Here is a 23,791-nt window from a genome sequence, read left to right as displayed (position 1 = left end):
AGGTGCGGTCCATGACACCTTCCACAGTGGAAGGAGTGGAACTGACCTTGCACGGAGTTGCATTATTTTCCAGAGAACGCAGAGAGCCCCGAGTTGATTATCCATTTTATAATTCAACACATTTGCCGCAAGAAATTTGTTCATTTGTTGGTAGAAATGAGTTCAACATCCACTGAAGTAGTTAAAAGTTTACTAGATAGCTACAGTAGTTGCATTGGTAACTAAACAGTTAAAATAATTTAGCTAACCAAACCATCAGTCCTCGCTTGCTATAATGAAAATCGAAATCAACAATGCCAAATGTTTTTAATTCCACTTTTGCTTTCAAAAGCAGCTCAAACAATGCATGTAAGACTGAACTAATAGCCATTGAATTCTACCATGCTGATATACCATGCGCTATAGGGAATTATAAAGTGGGTGGTTAGAGCACTGAATGCTGATTGGCTGAAAGCCGTGGTATATCAGACCATATGCCATGGGTATGACAAAACATGTATTTTTACTGTTCTAATTACATTGGAAACTAGTTTATAATAGCAATAAGGCACCTCAGGGTTTGTGGTATATGGCTAAGGGCTGTTTCCAGGCACTTCGTGTTGCGTTGTGCCTGAGAACAGCCCTGGGTCGTGGTATATAGACAATATACCACATCCCCTTGTGCCTTATTGCTTAAATAACTACTACCAGTTACTCACTCCATCTTTCTTGTCTCTCTCCAGAGCTCCGTGCATGAACTCCATGGAAACGTACTCATTCTCATCCAGCCACTGCAGCACAAACTGTAAGAACCACCTGAAAGAATGAAGTAAGGGGTAAAAAAGGGTGAACCTATTTTTAGACATTTCTGTTAAGTTTAGAAAACTCATGGTTAACTCACGATGGGTAGTCGGGGACAACGCTATTGAAGTTTGGCAGGTCTTTCACATACTCGTTGTACAGCCACTTGACCTTGAAGTGCAGGTTCATGTAGTCAGCACTCTTACACAGCCGGTGTTTCTCATGCTCTGTGGCGACAAACACACCAGTGGGAGTTTGTGTCTCTCTAAGTGTGTGTTTGTGTGTGTGCGCGCATGTCTGAGTGTGTACAGTCATGGCCAAAAGTTTTGAGAATAACACAAATATTCATTTCCACGAAGTCTGCTACTTCAGTGTCGTTAGATTGTTCTTCCGGCGCCGACAGAGATGGCCGCGTCGCGTTCCTAGGAACTATGAAGTATTTTGTTTTTTTTACGTGTTATTTCTTACATTGGTACCCCAGGTAATCTTAGGTTTTATTACATACAGTCGGGAGGAACTACTGGACATAACAGCAACGTCAACTCACCATCGTTACGACCAGGAATAGGACTTTCTCGAAGCGGATCCTCAGTTTTGCCCACCACCCAGGACAATGGATCGGATCCCAGCCGGCGAACCAAAACGACGAAGCCGTAAAAGGGGCAGACGAAGCAGTCTTCTGGTCAGGCTCCGGAGACAGGCACATTGCGCTCCACTCCCGAGCATACTACTCGCCAATGTCCAGTCTCTTGACAACAAGGTTGATGAAATCCGAGCAAGGGTAACATTCCAGAGAGACATAAGAGACTAACGTTATTTGTCTCACGGAAACATGGCTCACTCGAGACACGCTATCGGAGTCTATACAGCAAGGTGGTTTCCTCACGCATCGAACCGACAGAAACAAGCATCTTTCTGGTAAGAAGAGGGGCGGGCGGGGGGGAATATGCCTTATGATGTTTTACCTGGAGAGAAGAGGCTTCTTTGCTGTCCTTCGTGACACCAGGCAATCCTCCAAAAGTATTCACCTCACTGTGCGTGCAGATGCACTCACACCTGCCTGCTGCCATTCCTGAGCAAGCTCTGTACTGGTGGTGCCCCGATCCCGCAGCTGAATCAACTTTAGGAGATGGTCCTGGCGCTTGCTGGACTTTCTTGGGTGCTCTGAAGCCTTCTTCACAACAATTGAACCGCTCTCCTTGAAGTTCTTGATGATACGATAAATGGTTGATTTAGGTGCAATCTTACTGGCAGCAATATCTTTGCCTGTGAAGACCTTTTTGTGCAAAGCAATGAGGACGGCACGTGTTTCCTTGCAGGTAACCATGCTTGTCAGAGGAAGAACAATGATTCCGAGGACCACCCTCCTTAAGAAGCTTCCAGTCTGTTATTTGAACTCAATCAGCATGACAGAGTGATCTACCGCCTTGTCCTCGTCAACACTCACACCTGTGTTAACGAGAGAATCACTGACATGATCTCAGCTGGTCCTTTTGTGGCAGGGCTGAAATGCAGTGGAAATGTTTTTTGGGGATTCAGTTCATTTGCATGGCAAAGATGGACTTTGCAATTAATTGTAATTCAACTGATCACTCTTCATAACATTCTGGAGTATATGTAAATTGCCATCATACAACCTGAGGCAGAAGAATTTGTGAAAATTAATATTTGTGTCATTCTCAAAACTTTTGGCCACGACTGTACAAGTGTGCATAAATATGCACCCATGTACAGTGCCATCAGAAAGTATTCACACTCCTTGAGTTTTTCAAAATGTTGTGTTATACCCTCAATTTTAAATGGATGAAATTGAGATTTAGTTTCACTGGCCTACACACAATATCCCATAATGTCAATGTGGAATTATGCTAATTACACATTTTTACAAATTAATAAAAAATGAAAGGCTGACATGTCTTGAGTCAAAAGTACTCAACCCCTTTGTTATGGCAAGCATAAATAAGTTCAGGAGAAAAATATGCTTAACAAATCACATAAAAAGTTGCATGGACTCTGTGTGCAATAGTGTTTAACATGATTTTTGAATGACTACTCCATCTCTGTACCCCACACATACAATTATCTGTATGAAATTCACTACTCAACCGAGGAACCAAACACAGGTTCAACCACAAAGACCAGGGAAGTTTTCCAATGCCTTGCAAAGGGCACCTATTGGTAGATGGGTAAAAAAAAAGCAGACACTGAATATCCTTTTGAGCATGGTGAAGTTATTCATTACACTTTGGATGGTGTATCAATACACCCAGTCACTACAAAGATACAGGTATCCTTCCTAACTCAGCTGCCGGAGAGGAAGGAAATCACTCAGGGATTTCCATGAGGCCAATGGTGACTTTAAAACAGTAACAGAGTTTAATGGCTGTGATAGGAGAAAACTGAGGATGGATCAACAACATTGTAGTTACTCCACAACACTAACCTAAATGACAGAGTGAAAAGGATGCATCCTGTTTGCAATCAGGCACTAAAGTAAAACTGCAAAACAATTGGCAAAGACATTTACTTTATGTATACAAATACAAAGTGTTATGTTTGGAGCAAATCCAATACAACTAATTACAGAGTACAGCTTCATACTATCAAGCATGGTGGTGGCTGCATCATGTAATGGGTATGCTTGTTATCTGCAAGGACTAGGGAGTTTTCTTTTATAAGAAGAAGCAGAATAGAGCTAAGCACATTCAAAATCCTAGAGGAAAACCTCTTCTTCGCAACAGACACTAGTAGACAAATTCTAATTTCAGTGGGACAATAACCTAAAACACAAAGTCTAATATACACAGGAGCTGCTAACCAAGACAACCATTAATGTTCCTGCGTGGTCTAGTTACAGTTTTCACTTAACATAAATCGACTTGAAAATCGATGGGAAGACCTGAAAATGGCTGTCTAGCAATGAGCAACAACCAACTTGACAGAGCTTGAAGAATTTTTTAAAGAATAATGTGCAGATATTGTACAGTCCAGGTGAGCAAAGCTCTTAGAGACTTACCCAGAAAGACACAGCTGTAATCGCTGAGAGATCTGTCATTGGGAGAGTGTGAACATTTTCATGTGGACAGAGGGAAGTGGAGATACTACTTAGAGATATACAGTCCACCTGTGGGGAGAGGAGTTATAGAGAGGTCCTGGAAGACATAAGCAGCTTTCACACCCAGCACATATCACGCTCTCGCTCTGCACCGCATGGGGCTCTACTGTATCACACATCCCCAGAACTCCTCCAGCCTCCCCTGGGATACAGCTCTCTTTATTCCTCACGCCCTCATTCCTCTCTCCATTCTCGGCTTCAGTGTAGCTTGCTCCCTATTCTTCTTCAAGCATTAAAAAATATTCTCTAACCTCAGCAATGAAATGAGAGAACAGACGGAATATGTAAAACATAGTCAGGAACTCTGACCACAGTGAAAGAAGTGGAGGAGATTCAGCAACACAGAGGACAATTGAATGAATTAAAAATGTGTCTATCACTAAAAGTAGAACCTATGTAGGTTTTTAAAATTTGTTTTATTGAATTGTCCTCCAAGTGTGGCTGAATTCTCTCTTCAGTTTGCTCCTCAATTCATGCACCTTGGTTGGAAAGCGAGGTAGCGGCAGTGATCCCTCCCTTTACCACAGTGAAAGAAACAAACAATGGCCTTCCCTAGATAATTAACTCGCCGTCTCCATTGGAAATGGCAGATCTAACTGTTGGAAAACACAGATCTAACTGTTGGGGATTGTGGGGTTCTGGGAGGAGAACAGGACTAGGGGAGTGATGGGGGGGGGGTTGATGCTCTTACCAGCATAAAACATCTGCCCAAAGACAGTGGAATTCAGATGTGAATAGAATACAGAGAAGTGAGCAAGGACGAAGGAAGGAAATGAAAGAAGAACAAGGCAACACAAATAGAAAGAAATATAGCAAGATAGAAGTGAAAAGATGGAGATGAGCCATACAAATGAATACAAATGGCTTGCCAGACTATGAATAAAGCAAACAGAATTAACGATCAATGGAAATAGTGTTTTTTCTGTAATAGGGAATTATTTATCAATGGGTCAGAGACATGGGAGGAATTTGTCTATACGGTGAGCCTGAAATAGGATACTCGATATTTGGCCATTGGCCCAGTTGTACTGCAAGGACTTCTAATTGGTCACCACAGGCTAGGGCTGGGTTATAAAACTAGATCCTGTCCCTTTGTTCTGGGGAGATAATCACAGGAAAGAACCACAGGAGAGAGTCTCAGGAGAGCATCACTGAGGACAGGGGAGAATGATCATCTACTTCCAAGCATAATTTGTCCTATTTGAATAAACCTATTTTCCGCACCTGATTTGCTTTGGAGTCGGTGTGGTAGAAGTCAAATTATATTCAACACTAAAATACATGATTACTAATGGCTAAGAGAAAACTGTCACCTACTGTAGCATAGCATAATAAGTGGGTCTACTCTATCGTCTCACTTGTCAGTCTTACCCTGAAGCCACTGGTAATGATCAACATTATCCATTACTGAAAGACAGACAAAGGAGAAAAGACAGACAAGGCTGAGACAGAGAAAGAGCCACAGACAGCGAGTGGAGCCGGCAGAGACTGGGGAGATGTATTTTCCTTTTACTGTTGCTTAGGGTCTACAGTACAATACACAGGTATCCTCTTGGGCTCATTCTTTCACCATATAGATACAACATATGCAAACACACCCAGAAAAAGGGCCCAAGTAGGGCCAACAAAGTCTAGGATATAGTAGCAGTGGTTTAGGACCTTGACCCCAAAATGTCTGCATGGCTCCTGAGAGGGAATCAGTGGAGACTCACCCTCCATGGCATACTTCATGTCCTGGGAAAACAGCATCCACATGACCTCAGCACACACCTTCCCCACATTCAGCTCCTGAGGGAACCTGGAGCAGAAATGGCACAGAGCAGCATTAGATACTGGAAATAGAACATTAAAACATAAATCATTAGTACATTAGTTAGGTAATAGTAATGTAATACTAACTGGCTGAGGACGGGTGTATAGGAGTTCCTGTCCTCCTCTACGATGGAGACGATGAGGGTGATCAGTTTGGGCCAGAAGTCCAGGTTCTTGATGCTGGGGCCCTGCTCCTCCAGGGGAAGATCCTCTTTGTGCTGGACAAGAACACAACCACACAGTCAAACTAACACAGCTTGTTCTGGGCCAGAACACAACCATAACCACACTCCAAGTCAGACAAAACACTGCATGAAACACAACACTGCTGGATTAAAGTAATATCCCTTGTCATATGAATAACCGGCATTTAGTCCGTTTGTGTAAAAAAAAAATAAGGGGCCTAGACAGCTGCCCTGGGGAATTCCTGATTCTCCTGGGATTATGTTGGAGAGATTTCCATTTTATTTATTTTATTTTTATTTAACCTTTATTTAACCAGGAAGGCAAGTTGAGAACAAGTTCTCATTTAAAATTGCGAACTGGCATTAAAGAACACCCTCTGTGTTCTGTTAGACAAGTAACTCTTTATCCACAATATAGCAGGGGGTATAAAGCCATAACACATATGTTTTTCCATCAGCAGAGTATGATCGATAATGTCAAAAGCCACTGAAGTCCAACAAAACAGCATCTTTTATCATACATTTCTCTCAGCCAATCATAAGTAATTTGTGTAAAGTGCTGTGCTTGTTGAATGTCTTTCAATTCCTCAAAAATCCAGAGGGATTTAACAGTGTTTACAGTCACTTTCTTAATGGGTGCATGCTTATTAGTAACTGAAATAAGCAATTTTGTAAATGTGTCAAGTGCAGCATCTGGCTGCTCCTCATTACACACCACAGACCAACAAATATCACAATATAGGAATCACTACAAAACTTATTGTATGACCCCTTATACACTATTTTCGGCCCATGATTTGAAATTTTTGTTTTCCTAGATATGGCTACTATTGTGATCACTACATCCAATGGATTTGGATACTGCTTTAAACAATTCCTGTGCCGTTTGTAACTACCCTGGTAGGTTGATTTATAACCTGGACCAGATTGCAGACACTGAAGCTTTTTCTTGAGTGGGCAGCTTGAAAGCCAGTCAATACTTAAATCTCGCAGAAAAAATACCTGTCTGTTGATATCGCATACATTATCAAGCATTTCACATGTTATTGAGATACTGACTGTTAGCACTTGGTGGTCTATAGCAGCTTCCCACCAGAATGGGCTTTAGGTGAGGCAGATGAACCTGTAGCCATATTACTTCAACATTATTTAACAAGATATCCTCTCAAAGCTTTACATGAATGTGGTTCTCACCCAGAAAATATACCTCTGTCGATATCACATACATGACACTGCAGTAGAAAGTGAGTAGAACCTGAGTGGGTCTGAGTGACTCACTGTGTCCAGCAGCTGGTACTGGCGGCTGTACAGCTCCTGGCAGTTGTTGAAGATGTAGTCGTAGGTGGAGTTGAGACAGGCCTTGACACAGTCCCTCACCACCTGACTGGCTCTGGGGGGACTCTGCAGTTCCTGGACCTGGACGCCAGAGGGAAATGGTGAGCATTTCAGGGAGAGAGAAAGAGAGAGAGAGAGATGGCTTGCATAGCACTATCAACAGTCATTATTTTAGGTGGGGAGTTACTGTCATAACACACTGATTACAGATATCTGTACTAAGGAACATAACAGAGCTATCTGTTCTAACAGAGATAGGAGTACATCTGGATTGTTTTATACTGAGAACCGAACCCTGAGTCTGTGTGTTTCATTTCCTTCTGAACCCTGGTGTAAGACTACCTTCATCCGGAAGAAGGTGATGCTCGTCAGGAGGTCTACAGTGGACTTGAGGTCTAGGAGACGGTCCTTACTGCTCGCAGGAAAGTTGTTCTGGATGAGAAGAAAAGGGGACCATTAGGAACACAGAGATAAAAGGGGGAAGATGTAGTTCAACCAACAAGTGCATTTTGAGGTTCAGGTGAAATATGTGTAACTCACCCTGTATGTGGAGAGGTCAATGCGTAAGGAGTTGTGGAGTTGATCCAAGAGCTTGACAAAGCGCTCTTTCTGTTGGAGAGAAAGTAAGAAAAATAGAAGTAAAAACAGAGCCTGTAATCTGGACCTATAGAGGATAGAGACATTTGCACATGATAGAGAGATGGGGAAACAAAAACATACATTCAGAAAAAGGCATCGTGTGTTATAAAACAGGGTAGAAGCCAAGATGGTGTAATTGTGGAGAGGGATGTCAGTCAGGCAATACTCACTCCAAAGTTGGAGGCGGAAAAGCGGTCAGAGGCGGAGACGTTGGTGGAAGCGGTAGTGTGGGCGTAGAAGGCATTGATGTTGGCGAGCAGGGTGCTCATCACAGCGGGAACACCAGGACACATGTACTTAGAGGAGAGGCAGGCAAAGTTTCTAAACACACCAGCAGAGGGCACTACTGTCAGGGAGGGCTCTGAGACAGCAGCTCAATGGGACATGATGCTGTTTGTTGATGGATTCTATTCATTCATGTATTTATTATGTATATTGTACACAAATCAGAATGACTGATGTAATGTTCAGGTCAAAATGTTAATGGAATCAATTTGTTTATGTCATTTGAACCAATTTACACAAGATGGACATGTTCTTTCATTGTGGGACAAAATAATCTACAGTATAGAATATTATGGGACATTATGCATGTTATAACAACACTGCACAAGAGTAGGTCTATGTTTAGCTACCTAGCACCCTCACTGGGATCAGGCTTACACCGAATGAATCCTCCCTATGCGGGACGGCTGTTTCATTTCTCCCATCAAGCCCCAGCCCCATTCTAGCTGAGGGATGGCCACCGGAGTGTGCTTTATGTGAATGATGGACCCGGTTAACAGGCATCTGTATGGAGAATGGCACCTCAGGGAGACAGATCCATTCTAAGACCATTTATAATTGACTTTCCTTAATTTGGAGGCAACCAGGGAATGACAACAGCATCAAATGGTTATTTCATAGTAGAGAGAGGGGGGAGAAGGGGAGACAGACAGAGAGCAAGATGGAGAGTGTGCGAGAGAGACAGTGCACGAGAGAGTGGTCTGCTCCCTCTGACTCACGTCATGGCCTGGTAGATGGACTCGATCCCGTAGCGCATGGCGAACTCATCCACTATCTCCTGTGACACCTCGTCAAAGTACACCTTCCAGGCATCGTCTCCTTTAGCATCGGGGATCCTTACTATCCCCTGGCCCAGAATGTCTGTTGAGTGGTGGAACAGGTTCTAGAAGGCAGACAGACATAATGTCAGTGTGATATAGAGACCCACAAGTAGCTGTGCTTTTAGGGCTGGTTTAGGACTAGTTTTAATGTGATGTCTGCAGTAATCATACTGTATGAACAGATATGTACTGAGTATTGTACCTCGTGTAGACAGGTGTATTGTACGTGGTAGGGAGCTACTTTCTCCTCTCCCTTGATCTCCACGCTGATCTGGAGACGGATGGCCCCAGACACGGCTGACTTGTCTGTCCTCTTCTCTGTAACAATAGGCACACACGTCAGTGATTCAATTACTTCAATCTAGATCTGGCACACTAACCAGGTCTGCTAATCGACAGACAGACAGACAAAGTATTTAGTCAGCCACCAACTGTGCAAGTTCTCCCACTTAAAAAGATGAGGCCTGTAATTTTCATCATAGGTACACTTCAACTATGACAGACAAAATGAGAAAAAAAATCCAGAAAATCACATTGTAGTATTTTTAATGAATCAATTTGCAAATTATGGTGGAAAATAAGTATTTGGTCAATAACAAAAGTTTCTCAATACTTTGTTATATACCCTTTGTTGGCAATGACAGAGGTCAAATGTTTTCTGTAAGTCTTCGCAAGGTTTTCACACTATTGCTGGTATTTTGGCCCATTCCTCCATGCAGATCTCCGATAGAGCAGTGATGTTTTGGGGCTGTTGCTGGGCAACAGACTTTCAACTCCCTCCAAAGATTTTCTATGGGGTTGAGATCTGGAGATTGGCTAGGCCACTCCAGGACCTTGAAATGCTTCTTACGAAGCCACTCCTTCGTTGCCCAGGCGGTGTGTTTGGGATCATTGTCATGCTGAAAGACCCAGCCACATTTCATCTTCAATGCCCTTGCTGGCTGATGGAAGGAGGTTTTCACTCAAAATCTCACGATACATGGCCTCATTCATTCTTTCCTTTACACGGATCAGTCGTCCTGGTCCCTTTGCAGAAAAACAGCCCCAAAGCATGATGTTTCCACCCCCATGCTTCACAGTAGGTATGGTGTTCTTTGGATACAACTCAGCATTCTTTGTCCTCCAAACACGACGAGTTGAATTTTTACCAAAAAGTTATATTTTGGTTTCATCTGACCATATGACATTCTCCCAATCTTCTTCTGGATCATCCAAATGCTCTCTAGCAAACTTCAGACGGGCCTGGACATGCACTGGCTTAAGCAGGGGGACAAGTCTGGCACTGCAGGATTTGAGTCCCTGGCGGCGTAGTGGGTTACTGATGGTAGGCTTTGTTACTTTGGTCCCAGCTCTCTGCAGGTCATTCACTAGGTCCCCTGTGTGGTTCTGGGATTTTTGCTCACCGTTCTTGTGATCATTTTGACCCCGCGGGGTGAGATCTTATGTGGAGCCCCAGACCGAGGGAGATTATCAGTGGTCTTGTATGTCTTCCATTTCCTAATAATTGCTCCCACAGTTGATTTCTTCAAACCAAGCTGCTTACTTACTGCAGATTCAGTCTTCCCAGCCTGGTGCAGGTCTACAATTTTGTTTCTGGTGTCTTTTGACAGCTCCATGGTCTTGGCCATAGTAGAGTTTGGAGTGTGACTGTTTGAGGTTGTGGACAGGTGCCATTAATACAGGTAACAAGTGGAGGACATAGGAGCCTCTTAAAGAAGAAGTTACAGGTCTGTGAGACCCAGAAATCTTGCTTGTTTGTAGGTGACCAAATACTTATTTTCATAGTTGAAGTGTACCTATGATGAAAATTACAGGCCTCTCATCTTTTTAAGTGGACCTTGGCTGACTAAATACTTTTTTGCCCCACTGTACACACACACACACACACACACACACACACACACACACACACACACACACACACACACACACACACACACACACACACACACACACACACACACACAGGTTTTTCTTTATTTGTACTATTTTCTACATTGTATATTAATAGTGAAGACATCAAAACTATGAAATAATACATATGGAATCATGTAGTAAAAAATATATATTTTAGATACTTCAAAGTAGCCACCTTTTGCCTTGATGACAGCTTGGCATTCTCTCAACCAGCTTCATTAGGAATGCTTTTCCAACAGTCTTGAAGGAGTTCCCACATATGCTAAGCACTTGTTGGCTGCTTTTCCTTCTCTCTGCCATTCGACTCATCCCAAACCATCTCAATTGGACTCTGTGATACATTTATTTGGGCTGCAGTTTCTGAGGCTGGTAACTCTGATGAACTTATCCTCTGCAGCAGAGTTAACTCTGGGTCTTCCTTTCCTGTGGCGGTCCTCATGAGAGCCAGTTTCATCACAGCACTTGAGGGTTTTTGTGACTACACTTGAAGAAACTTTCAGCATTCTTGAAGTTTTCCGGATTGGTTGACCTTCAAGTCTCAAATTAATGATGGGCTGTCATTTCCCTTTGCTAATTTGTGCTGTTCTTGCCATACTATGCATTTTAACAAATAGGGCTATCTTCTGTACACCACCCCTACAGTACCTTGCCACAAAACAACTGATTGGCTCTAACGCATTAGGAAGGAAATAAATTGCACACATTTAACTTAACAAAGCACACCTTTTAATTGAAATGCATTCCCGGTGACTACCTCATGATGCTGGGTGAGAGAATGCCAAGAGTGTACAAAGCTGTCATCAAGGCAAAGGGTGGCTACTTTGAAGAATCTCAAATTTAAAATATATCTTGACTTTTTTGCTACTACATGAGTCCATATGCGTTATGTCATTGTTTTGATGTCTTCACTATTATTCTACAATGTAGAAAATAGTACAATATATAAAAATACTGGAATGAGGTGGAATGTGTTATTTATATATATAAATAAATAAAGGTATGTGGTCACACCGGTTGCTGATAGGTATAGAAAAATCGGGCACACAGCCATGCAATCTCCAAAGACAAACACTGGCAGTAAAATGGCCTTACTGAAGAGCTCAGTGACTTTCAACTTGGCACTGTCATAGGATGCCACCTTTCCAACAAGTCAGTTTGTCAAATTTCTGCCCTGCTAAAGCCTTCCCAGAAGAGTGGAGGCTGTTATAGCAGCAAAGGGGGGACCAACTCCATATTAATGTCCAAATAAATGCTTCACAGCCGGTCTTATTCTGGAAGTGCCGTGTTCGGCAGCTCAACCCGGCTATTTCCCTTGACAGCCACATTATTAGGCTAATTTGTACGTGTCTTCGGAGCGGTCGACTTCCTGGAGTGTGCTACATAATAATCAAGGAGGATCTCTCCCCTGAGAGGACGGAGGGGAGAGAGAGGGGGACAGTGGGGGATTTCAATCTCTTCTTTTACTGTGTGGTATCGACCACATTCAATGAGAAACCTTAGCTAAAATGTATGTTTCAGATAATCTAGGGAAATGTACATACATAAAGACCATTGTGGGGACAGACAATAGGAAAGTAGGAGCTTTTGGGCCAGTCCTCACCTGGGTAATTTGTCGAGAAAAATGCTGCTGGCCAAGGGAGAAGTGGGTAATGAGGTACAAGCACAACACAGACTGGACTAGAGAAGAGGGCTGGGATTTAGAACAGAGCTGGTGACATGAGAGGCAGATTGTGTCCCACCACCCGTCCCTCTATTTACACTTGTGCTACTCTCTGTTCATCATATATGCATAGCCACTTCAACGATACCTACATGTACATACTACCTCCATAAGCCTGACTAACAGGTGTCTGTATATAGCCTTGCTACTCTTTTTTTCAAATGTCTTTTTACTGTTGTTTTATTTCTTTACTTACCCACACACACACACACACACCTTTGTTTTTCCTGCACCATTGGTTAGAGCCTGTAAGTAAGCATTTCACTGTAAGGTCTACCTGTTGTATTCGGCACACGTTACAAATAAACTGATTTGATTTGAGATGCACTATGATGCTAGCTAAACCACTGTTACTGTAAGATGTCCTAGACTTTCTACCCATCATTAACTAGCCCTCTGACAGATAGTCCATTAAGACAAAACACTGTGCAGCAACTAACAATCTGTTAGTTTAAAGGGTTGATTTCAGCCCTCCTATAGAGAAAACTAATGATAGAGTATGACAAAAAAAAAAAAAAACATTTGAGGGGGGTTGGCAGATGCAAGGAGGAAGCTAACAGAATATGCATTCGACGAAACTTCAAAGAGTGGATTTATGAGAACTGAAGAACTGACGAGTCCAGCATGAAAAAAAGCACCAAAAAATAAAACATAACCTGCCTCCTTTTGATAATCTCAAACGTTTGACTCTCACACCAGCCCCATTAGATCAGTAGAAGGGAATATTCCTTCAAAGTGACTGCTGAATCAAAGCACTTACACGTGGATCCCGACAAAGACCCACACACACAAAAAAATAGCCTCTCGGACACAATGAGGAGGCATGTGAGGACTGAGGAGAGGCTGTGAAAGGGAGAGGGATGCTATGTCAAGTTATATAGAGGAGAGGCCGGAACTGCCCTGGCTATAAAGAACAGAGACTTCCCTGTTCCAAAGCCTCAGTTGGCCTGCTACTGGAATATTTGAATGGCTTTTGCAACCACTGTGATTATCATCTGATCCTGCTGGACATCTATGAACTTGAAGAACAATCTGGCCTTAATGGCTATGTACTTTTATAATCTCTACTCGGAACAGCCAGAAGAGGACTGAGAGCCTCTGAGCCTGGTTCCTCTCTAGGTTTCTTCCTAGGTTCCTGCCTTTCTAGGGAGTTCTCCTTGTAACAGTGCTTCTACATCTGCAATGCTTACAGTTTTATTCTGGGTTTCTGTATAGCACTTTGTGACATCTGATGTAAAAAGGGCTTTATAAATACATTTGATTGATTGATTGGCTTCAGAGATTAAGCAATAAGGACTGAGGAGGTGTGGTATATGGCCAATATACCACAGCTAAGGGCTGTTCTTATGTATGATGCAAAATGGAGTGCCTGGATATAATGGCCATATACAACAACACCAGAGGTGCCTTATTGCTTATATAAAATGGTTACCAACATAATTAAAGCAGCAAAAATAAATATTTCATCCTACCCGTGGTATATGGTCTGATATACCACGGCAGTCAGCCAATCAGCATTCAGGGCTTGAAAAGAATGGATGTTTCCTTTGAATCAACAGTTCTAAATAAAAACATGTCCATTGTGTCCCGACTACTGTGTCTCAGGGCTGTGATGTGGTGTAGTGACTCATCTTTACTTTTACTTAACATAATAATCATGGGTCTCCAACACAGGCAGGAACCTTCCTCTCACATACAGCACACAATATACTGTAGCAGAGAGAGGACTTGTGACATACCCAGGTTGTACCAGACGTCCATCTCTCCGCTGAGCGTGCGGACCTCGATGATGCTCTGACCCAAGAAGTCATCGGACTCCCTCTTCAGACGCTGTTTCACCCGGGACTTGATGTCATCGTCCTCGTCCCACACACGCACCTTGATACGGTCCGAGGAGTTATGACACTCGCTGGGGGGGAAAAAAATGGTAAGATGGTATCAAATCTTCATATTTACACTAAGACAAGATATGCATGGTAATTACATTGCTTTTATGTAAACATTGCAGTTCATTCTTCCATAATTCAACTGAACTTGGTTTGGCCTAATGCCATTTAAGGCAAACAAGGATAGAGTTAATTACCCATGTGTGCCACTACCCTGAATAAATGAGTGTCTGACAATGTCAGAAGGCTCCAGACAGCGTGTGACAATTAGGACGTGGGTTCTTAAGACCACACACGCATTTGGGTGAGGAAACCTAGACAGCCTGAGGCTTACTCATGCCATGGCCTGCTTACACATAGAAACCCACTTTACTACGCACAGGGACCCACTTTACTAGAGACATGGACCCACTTTACTACGCACAGGGACCCACTTTACTACGCACAGGGACCCACTTTACTACGCACAGGGACCCACTTTACTACGCACAGGGACCCACTTTACTACGCACATGGACCCACTTTACTACGCACATGGACCCACTTTACTACGCACATGGACCCACTTTACTACGCACATGGACCCACTTTACTAGAGACATGGACCCACTTTACTACGCACAGGGACCCACTTTACTACGCACAGGGACCCACTTTACTACGCACAGGGACCCACTTTACTACGCACAGGGACCCACTTTACTACGCACAGGGACCCACTTTACTACGCACAGGGACCCACAGTTTTACAAGAGAATACTACAGACTACACACAAGATCCCAGACATTAATAGGGCTAGGTTAAATAGACTCACAAGTGGAAGTTCTCCTCCCAGACAGGGTTGAGGTTACCGTAGATGGTCTTGGTCCTCTTCTTGGTCTTGCCCACCTGGACCGTGACATAGGGGTCGCTGGAACCAGTCTTATCTTTGGCCTGCAGTCCCTGGGCACACAGCACTGCAGACAGGCAGATCACATGGGACAGGAGGCAGGTTGATATCAATAGAGAAACATTGACAAAGTCAGATGGGAAGAGAAAGAGACTATTTACAGTAGAACAGAACAGTTTGTGGAACATGACCACTAGTGCCATGACATTACTCCCTGTGTCTGTGCACCTGTGATGGTGATCTTGGCCGACCACTTGGAGGTTCCGTCCAGTACACTCTGTTTGATGGTCTTCATCTGCTGAGCGTGGATCGCCTTGCTGACGACAAACACATCCCGGATCACGTCAAAGATCTCCGGCTTGTTCCTCTCCCTGATCTTCATGCGGTCCTTCATGGCCATGATGATGTTCTGGGTACGATCCTCAGCCCCATGCTTTGAGCTCTTCTCCGCAGCACCTAGAAAATCAGAAACCACACACTTAAAGTAAACAGACTGTATTTTTGGCACCGTGTGTGAATATTGTAATGTAAATTGGCAAATCTGTTTATATGTATCCAGTTGTTTAAAGCCATTTATTTTCCGGTCCAAAATCAGGTGGATGTATAATTATGTCTTCACTGAAACATCAATCATAACCAATGATGGTACACCATAATTACACAGGACTTTACATATAACTGACAGCTGTATTCTGGGATGGAGATGAAGCAAAAGTAATTTAACAGGAAAGTTTGAGCCAGTAGACAAATTCTGGAAAAAAAGTGTCAACCTTGTCAATCAGAAGAAAAATTGTAAAGTACAAATCCATTACAAATGGACATTTACGTTTCATACACTGTCAATCATGTGATTGCCTGCATTAGGCAACTAAGCTCAGTCATCGCGAAAGGATCTTAAACAAACCTCCTCTTAGTCCAACTTCCACTGTGCTGTACTTACGCTGCAGGCAGTCAGCATTCAGTAGCTCCTGGCACTTCTCGTGACACTTGACCCCGCATTCGGAGCACCTCATTCCCTGGCGGGCGATGCCCCACAGCAGCCCCTCACACTCATAGCAGTAGGTGGGTGTCGTGGCCGTCCACACCTCAAAGTTATGGGGCGTGGTGCAGGAGATGGGGTAAATCAGAGCCTGTAAGGTCTTCTTATAAACGTGGTTCTTCTACAGAGGGGAGAGGAGAGAGCAGAGAGTGAGGATACTGAGATATGACATTGGTGAGTTTTGAAAAGTCTTGATTATCTCAGTAGAGTAATATGTATCCCATGATGTACTCACCAGCTCCTCGTCTTTGACGGAGGAGCGTGCGGCCATGGAAGAGGTGATTCCAGCCTTCCTGGCCTGGACCAGTGACTTGGATGACAGGTGAAAATAGTGTTAGTTGCCATGGTAACACACCAACAACCCTTCAACTAACCCCAAACGGTTGGTGTAGTATTGTAAGTGTTGGAATACATTTTAAATGAGTTGTTAGGCCCTTTACCCAGGGAGTGTACTACCCAGGTGAGTAATCCAAAGGCCCATAGAGCTTCAACACCCCAACCAAACCAAAGCGGATGAAGGAAAAAAACTCATGTAAGGATTGTTACAACACAGGTCATATAAGAGGTGACAACATGGGCAGAACTGAACCATCACTGACCAGTCGAAGAAACAGACACTTAACCCAGGTGCGTGTATTACCAATGGTGGCTTGGGTTAAAACCCTGGTGGTGATGGTATGTTCATGGTTCAGCATGTAAGGGTGAAGAATTAAACCCAAACAGAAATAAAAATCAATCATATGAATGAAGGGGAGAGGTAGAATAAGGGGAATATTGTTTAAAGTTAGTTATTATATCAAGTAGGAACACCACAGTGCAGTTGCACGGTGACATATGGTTACTTATTTGCACCGTAAAACCCTTGTTGCACATTAGTACACAATTTTTTGCAGGACAGCTGCATACTGTACAATTTCTTTGCACAAGCAGTGCAAGTTGTCCTACTTGATATACAGTTTTTCCTTTACATTTCTGACTACAAATGGGAGGGGCAATTGGGTTATTTCCACTTACCATAGCCTGACCAAGGAAAATGATTGTATTCAAGCAAGTTGATAATTAAAGGTTTAAGAGAGGGGGAGAGAGAGATTATAAGACTGGTTTCACATGTGCCTCATTGGGTGATATCTTGGTGATTCCTCATGTGATAATTTTTTTTTTTTTTAACAGATCGACTTAAGCAAACACTTAAATTATAAATGTAATCCTTAATTATCAAGATGCTTCTCTTGTGCTGGTATTACAGGATAGAGAAACATGTACTGACAGATAGAACAGCACTGAGATTTTAAGCAGTGACAAGGATGGGATGCAACACTTACCACGTCGCTGACCAGGGGTATAGGCTTCCTCTTACGAAGGTCTGGCATGCTGTCAATCCCAAACAAACCACTTCCACCGCTGTGGACACGGAACAAAATGATATGCTTGTCCTCATACAGAAACAGATGCATGACTTCTTTCCAACACATTAAAAAAGCATGGCAAATCTAAATCAACAGAAATTATGTGGGTGTCATCATATACCCTGGCTTGATCCAAGCTTGTCTGGAGTTGGGTTCATCATCTTGTCCCTGCAAGATTTAAAACACAATAGGTTTTCAGATTCAGCTCTTAGACCACAGTAAAATACTTAATCTTATAGGTTAAAAAGGTACACAGAGGATAGAGAATGGAAAGACACACAAATGGTTGAGTTTCACCTCTTCGATGGTACATGCAGAACAGAACACATTCAGAACATCATTTTACACATTTGATCCATACATGGCATCTAATGATTGTTGGCAAACTGAAAAGCCGAAAATAGAAGAAAAATATATAAAACAGTAGCAAAAGGGAGGTACTTGTAAAATGAGAGCGGGAAAGAGATGAACACATTAAATGACCAGTTTTCTGTTCGATATCGCTAACAATGTACAGACGCAAATAAACCAAGGAACAACTTGTTTTGTTGCGCAGATGTTCAAAGTACAACTGGGAGAACTTTGAGGGGTGGGGGGGTACTTCAGAGAACCTTTTTGGAGTTGAGCAATAACATGGGGAAAAAAACGACAGACGTATTTCATCTCTCTTCCTCTGAGGTAAAGTGTTTCATCAGCTCCTTAGCACCTCCTCCTCTCAGATGTATGGGGCTAGAGTTGGGTAGCTGGGCTCTCTAGGGCTCCTCTCTCTCTGCCTCTCCTAGTACTAGGAGGTTCTGACAGCGTTTGAAACAGCTCTGAGCTGGTGCTCAGAATATGGCATCTACAAAACAACTTCACAACAGTGTTTCTACCGATCTGATGCTGCCAAGGACATCATTATTTTACCCTATTCAGATTTTGAATTACAGAAATAGGTTATTTTATTTCAATCAAAACATAATCGTAAAGCCATTTGAAAATGCATTCATTAGGAGCAAACCTCAACAATGAATGACAAGCTGTTAAACACCTCCGCTAAAGGAAAACATGGGGACAGTGCATAGGATATGAAAACACCCAACGGCAAATGCAACAGTCACATCAAAACTCAAAATACATCTGTGTGAATGAAAACAACAAAACATAACTAAAAAGGGAGCTAATTTAAAAAAGCACGAGAGTAACCTGGTCATCTTCCCTGCTGCCGTCTGGAAGGAAGAAAGATCAACGAAAAAAGAAAACATTAGGGTTCATGGATATAAATAGCTAAGAAAAGAACATCACATAACCAGATCAACTACACTAGCAATCAATAGGATCAATCATAATCGTGTAATGCTACCTTCATTAATATAAATCATGGGCTAATGCAGTCAGAGAAAATCTGTCAAAGTTTAGGTACATAAGGAATACGAGTGTTAGATTACTTATTTTTTGCTGGGCTTGCAAATACCGTAGTGCACAGCTACCTGGATTGAGCTCCTCCTCAGAGAAAGTGGACTGGGATCCTTGGGAAGATTTGGAGAGTTTGCGTCTCTGTCTCTTTTCTTTTAGGATGCGCTGCAGATTAGCAAGGCGTTCCTTAGGGCTGACAACATCCTGTTCACTAAACTCATCCTGATCAGCTCCATCATGGTCCTCTCCTATTGGACTTAACCCTATCCCCCTTGGGCTGAGGTTAGACTCTCCTGGGCTATGCCCAGCCCCTCCAGGAGGACTGTGGTCTGGTGTCAGCTCTGAGTTGGACAGTTCACCATCAGTCTGATACGCTTCTCGGCTCTCTAAATACTCCATGGAGTGATATTCAGTAGGGGTGCAGGGGGAGTGAGTACTTTCCTTTGTGGATGCTGCTTGTAGGGAGCACAGCAGGTTCTCGTGGGCTGGGCTGCAGTCCACATACACTGAGGCCTCACTGAATCCTTCCAGTGGAGACCCAGAGTGGACTTGATCAGTTGGCAGAGTGATTTCTCCCTCAGGAGGTTCAGAGGAGCAGGGTCTGACAGGAGAGGGAGCTGCTTCAGACTCACTATCATCTCTACCATGCTCCAGGCTGGACCCCTCCAGCTTCCTCAGAGCCCCTTTCAGAGCTGACCTGAAATTGAGCACAGCCTTCTCAATGCTCTTCACATCAAATCCCACATTGAGGGGCTGGGTCTTCTCAGGCTCAGGGCTAGGCAGGTCCCCCGACTCCCACTCTCCTGCATCATCTCCTGGGACAGACTGTTCGGTCCACTCCCTGTCAAGGCTCCTAGCAGATCCCATGTCCAGGGCATCAAATGAGGATGGACGGTGGTCACAGGAAGATTGCGGCTCCAAGTAGCCATCATCACAGTCTGTGAGCAGCACAGTAGAGTGACTTATGCTCCTGGACGGCCCACAGCTCCCCACATCATCAGCGTAGGCGTCTACAGTGTGGTAGCCGGAGCTCCGGGAGTATGGGCAGTTGGCTGAACAGTCACACTCCAAGTGTCCATTGCTGCCCTGCTGTCTGGGCGGCCGCCAGCCCACTACACTGGATGAACTGGAGGGGGAATTTTTGTGGCAGCTGAACAGCAGGGACAGGTGCTCTGAGCTGCTGTTGGAGGACTGGCCTGGGGTGCTGCTGGTCTCTCCTGTGGTGTACCTGGCCCAGCCACCGGGCCCTCCACAGTGGTCCTCCACCTCCTCTCCACTGTTCAGACAGGAGCAGACGTCCTCTTCGCTCCATCCGTTCTCCCCACTCCACCCCCCATCACCACTCACACTACGCTGCATGTCCGCCGATGCCCAACCGCTCTGCCACACTCCGGCCTTACCAGAGCGGTACCTGGTGTCCCGGTCCAGAGTGTTGGAGCTTTGGCCAGAGGACAGGGAGCTGGTGCTGGGGCAATCATGGGCATACCCCCTCTCCAGGTTGGAGAGGCTGGACCCTGAACAGGGCACATCTGAGCTATGGTCTGAGTTCTCCTGGTCGGGTAGTTCAGGTTGGAAAGGAGGTAACCTTTCTCTCCATCTCTTAGGTGACCCCTGGGGTGGCATCATCATCACTGGGTCTATGTCCCAAGACTTGTGCCGGCGCTCCAGTAAAGGACTGGTGTCCCTCCTGTGGAAAGCTGTGACAGCATTTTGCCTGCCCAGGCTGCCGCGTCTGACGCTGAGCCTCTGAGGTGTCTGGGGATAGAGCTGGGTCTGGGGTCCTGGTGCTGAGGCTCCATAGGAACAGAGCTCCCCTATCTCATTCAGCACTGTATCCACACAGCAGGAGACCTCGTCCACAGAGCCCCTCACAGAGGTTAGGTAATGCCGCAGGTCTGATATTTCCTCCTGGATCTTGTTGATCCCTCGCAGTTCTTTCAATATGTGCTCGACGATGTCACTGGTGCCTTTTTCTCCCTCCTCATCTTTCTCCTCTTCTTCGTCTTTCCCTTCACTAGGAGAAGGCCTGTGTGTGTCCCCCACAACCCCGATCCCATCCTGACATTCAGAGCTGCTGTTCTCTCTAGAGGGAGAGGTGGGGAGACTAGTGGTGGGCCCGTTAGTGTGTACAGTACAGGGGGCGTTGATGAAGCCCTCCCTGTTCAGCTCCATCTCCCCAGCCACAGGTGGGTTTAGTGTCACTGTGTGACTGCGGCAGTTGTGCAGGCAGGAGTGGAGTCCAGGGAATTCCCCACTGGAGGGGTTTCTCTGCAGGCCACAGATGAACATGTCCTGCTGCATCTCCACAGGGATGTGCTGGTCCTGGGACTGGTGGATGGAGGGCTCCACAGGACCCTCCGATCCCTGCAGGTACTTCTGGAGCTTCCTCTGCACGCTGCGACTCACCTTGGGGCTCTGAGTCCTCTCCCTCCCCCCCAGCTCCCTCCTCTTGGACCACTTGTGTGGACTCCGAGGTGGCTCTGTCCCTTTTGGTTCATCTCCTCCACTGACACCCCTCTCGTGACCCCTAGAGAACATCCCTGAGGACTGTATGGGGACCTGGCTTCACTGGTCTCCGTCCTCAGAGGCCGACCAGCACCCTGAGGATTGAATCTCTGTGTGACCACACAACATCTTGACGATATAGAAGAGACTGATCTGCTTACAGAGGCTTGTTCATGACTGGCGAGACAGAGAAGACAAAGATAAATCATGTGCAAAAAAATTTTTGGGGGAAATGCTTGTTTTCTATCAACATGAACCTTCCCTTATGCATTCTTCTAAGCCATTTCATCCTTTACATTTCAGTCATTGGCATACAGCACACAAACCCCTCAGAGAATCAATACAATTTATACACATTTGCATAATTCCACATCTTCATTTTGAGAGCTTGCCATTATTCTAATTTTTCAGTCCAACAGACCAGAAAGCAGAGAGAGAGAAAAACAAGAACATATTCCTGCTGCTATAATGGCTTGTGAGATCATGGTGAAAAAACAAAGTAAATAACTGGCTCTTTAGCCAAGATAACTTTAATTGCAATGGATGACTGAAAATGTATTTTTAGCTTCGATTTGGTTTGCAAACAACCCACATAACCATCTTACTAGCTCATGCCAATGCATTCCTATGTACATTGCAGGCAGAATTCTATAAAAACACACAGACAACACACACAGACACTCAGGCATGGGAGAGTGGGAGTAGAGGGCTTTAATCTCTGCAACGCCAGAGAGATAGACTATTGAGGCAAAGCAGAGTGTGGAATTGTGATTAAAAAACACATTGATATTGGGGGTCATTGTGAGTCAGGCCAGTGCTCTGTATATCAGTGGGTTGGCCACTCACCCGCTCTCTTCACTCACAGAGAAGGAAGGATCAGGGAAATGATCGGACCATACAGCTGGCCTAAACTCTATAATTAGGACGTGATCAGAAGACTTGTACTTAACTGACGGCTCAATTCTATCCTCCGAGTCGGTGTCATTATTGTGCACACACCAGCTGCAATAGAGGAGGTAGATAGCTGTGACCCCTCCCCCTGCTAGACACAGTGTGTGGGCTGGTTGAGTGACACAGGGATAACTAGGGAATCTGTTGGGTGACATGACCATACTATCGGACTTGAGTGACTAGTACTTCAATATATGCAAGGTATTGTACCTATTTATCTGCCTCTTATCCCCACTGATCCTGGGTGTTGGAAGACAGCTCAGGCAGGTGCAGCCCAACCCTATGAACTTGCTGTGTAGCATTATGCTGTTAAGCACCAACCCACCAACCTCTCTGCGTCAGACAGAGTGACTGACAGACTGGTCAGTTTAACCACCATCTTTCTGTGTGCTTCTGTGGCCATTTGCCCAGACCGAGGAGTCTGTTTCAGACAGAGCACAGGGTAAGCTGAACTTTTTCCCCCCATCAGCTTTTCAGGCAGTTTTCACTAAGGTCTAACTGGACTGGCGTTTCTGATGCTTATAACTAGATACAGTGCGGCAAAAAAGTATTTAGTCAGCCAACAATTGTGCAAGGTCTCCCACTTAAAAATATGAGAGAGACCTGTAATTTTCATCATAGGTACACTTCAACTATGACAGACAAAATGAGAAAAAAAAATCCAGAAAAATCACATTGTAGGATTTATTTGCAAATTATGGTGGAAAACAAGTATTTGGTCACCTACAAACAAGCAAGATTTCTGGCTCTCACAGACCTGTAACTCCTTCTTTAAGAGGCTCCTCTGTCCTCCACTCGTTACCTGTATTAATGGCACCTGTTTGAACTTATCAGTATAAAAGACACCTGTCCACAACCTCAAACTGTCACACCCCAAACTCCACTATGGCCAAGACCAAAGAGCTGTCAAAGGACACCAGAAACAAAATTGTAGACCTGCACCAGGCTAGGAAGACTGAATCTGCAATAGGTAAGCAGCTTGGTTTGAAGAAATCAACTGTGGGAGCAATTATTAGGAAATGGAAGACATACAAGACCACTGATAATCTCCCTCAATCTGGGGCTCCACGCAAGATCTCACCCCGTGGGGTCAAAATGATCACAAGAACG

General features: G+C 44.3%; 1 protein-coding gene across 2 annotated transcripts in view; it reads right to left on the bottom strand.

Moving 5' to 3' along the window:
• Positions 1–23,791, bottom strand: part of LOC124006805 (protein unc-13 homolog B-like) — a 108,921-nt gene that overhangs the window by 18,856 nt on the left and 66,274 nt on the right. Inside the window, exons 11-28 of one of the 2 annotated variants that reach the window (XM_046316967.1) lie at positions 17,952–17,998; positions 17,747–17,825; positions 17,439–17,444; positions 16,660–16,734; positions 16,326–16,545; positions 15,614–15,841; positions 15,311–15,452; positions 14,349–14,518; positions 9,175–9,290; positions 8,871–9,034; positions 8,037–8,187; positions 7,768–7,836; positions 7,570–7,659; positions 7,171–7,308; positions 5,795–5,925; positions 5,608–5,693; positions 881–1,007; positions 699–795 (exon numbers count right to left, since the gene is read on the bottom strand). In XM_046316967.1, the coding sequence (XP_046172923.1) occupies positions 699–795; positions 881–1,007; positions 5,608–5,693; positions 5,795–5,925; positions 7,171–7,308; positions 7,570–7,659; positions 7,768–7,836; positions 8,037–8,187; positions 8,871–9,034; positions 9,175–9,290; positions 14,349–14,518; positions 15,311–15,452; positions 15,614–15,841; positions 16,326–16,545; positions 16,660–16,734; positions 17,439–17,444; positions 17,747–17,825; positions 17,952–17,998 (2,136 nt within the window). The remainder of the gene's footprint in view (positions 1–698; positions 796–880; positions 1,008–5,607; positions 5,694–5,794; positions 5,926–7,170; positions 7,309–7,569; positions 7,660–7,767; positions 7,837–8,036; positions 8,188–8,870; positions 9,035–9,174; positions 9,291–14,348; positions 14,519–15,310; positions 15,453–15,613; positions 15,842–16,325; positions 16,546–16,659; positions 16,735–17,438; positions 17,445–17,746; positions 17,826–17,951; positions 17,999–23,791) is intronic. The other variant, XM_046316968.1, reaches the window with a different exon arrangement.

The sequence above is a fragment of the Oncorhynchus gorbuscha genome, linkage group LG20 (genome assembly GCF_021184085.1).
Source record: "Oncorhynchus gorbuscha isolate QuinsamMale2020 ecotype Even-year linkage group LG20, OgorEven_v1.0, whole genome shotgun sequence".
NCBI lineage: Eukaryota > Metazoa > Chordata > Actinopteri > Salmoniformes > Salmonidae > Oncorhynchus > Oncorhynchus gorbuscha.
This window is presented reverse-complemented; position numbering and strand designations above follow the sequence as displayed.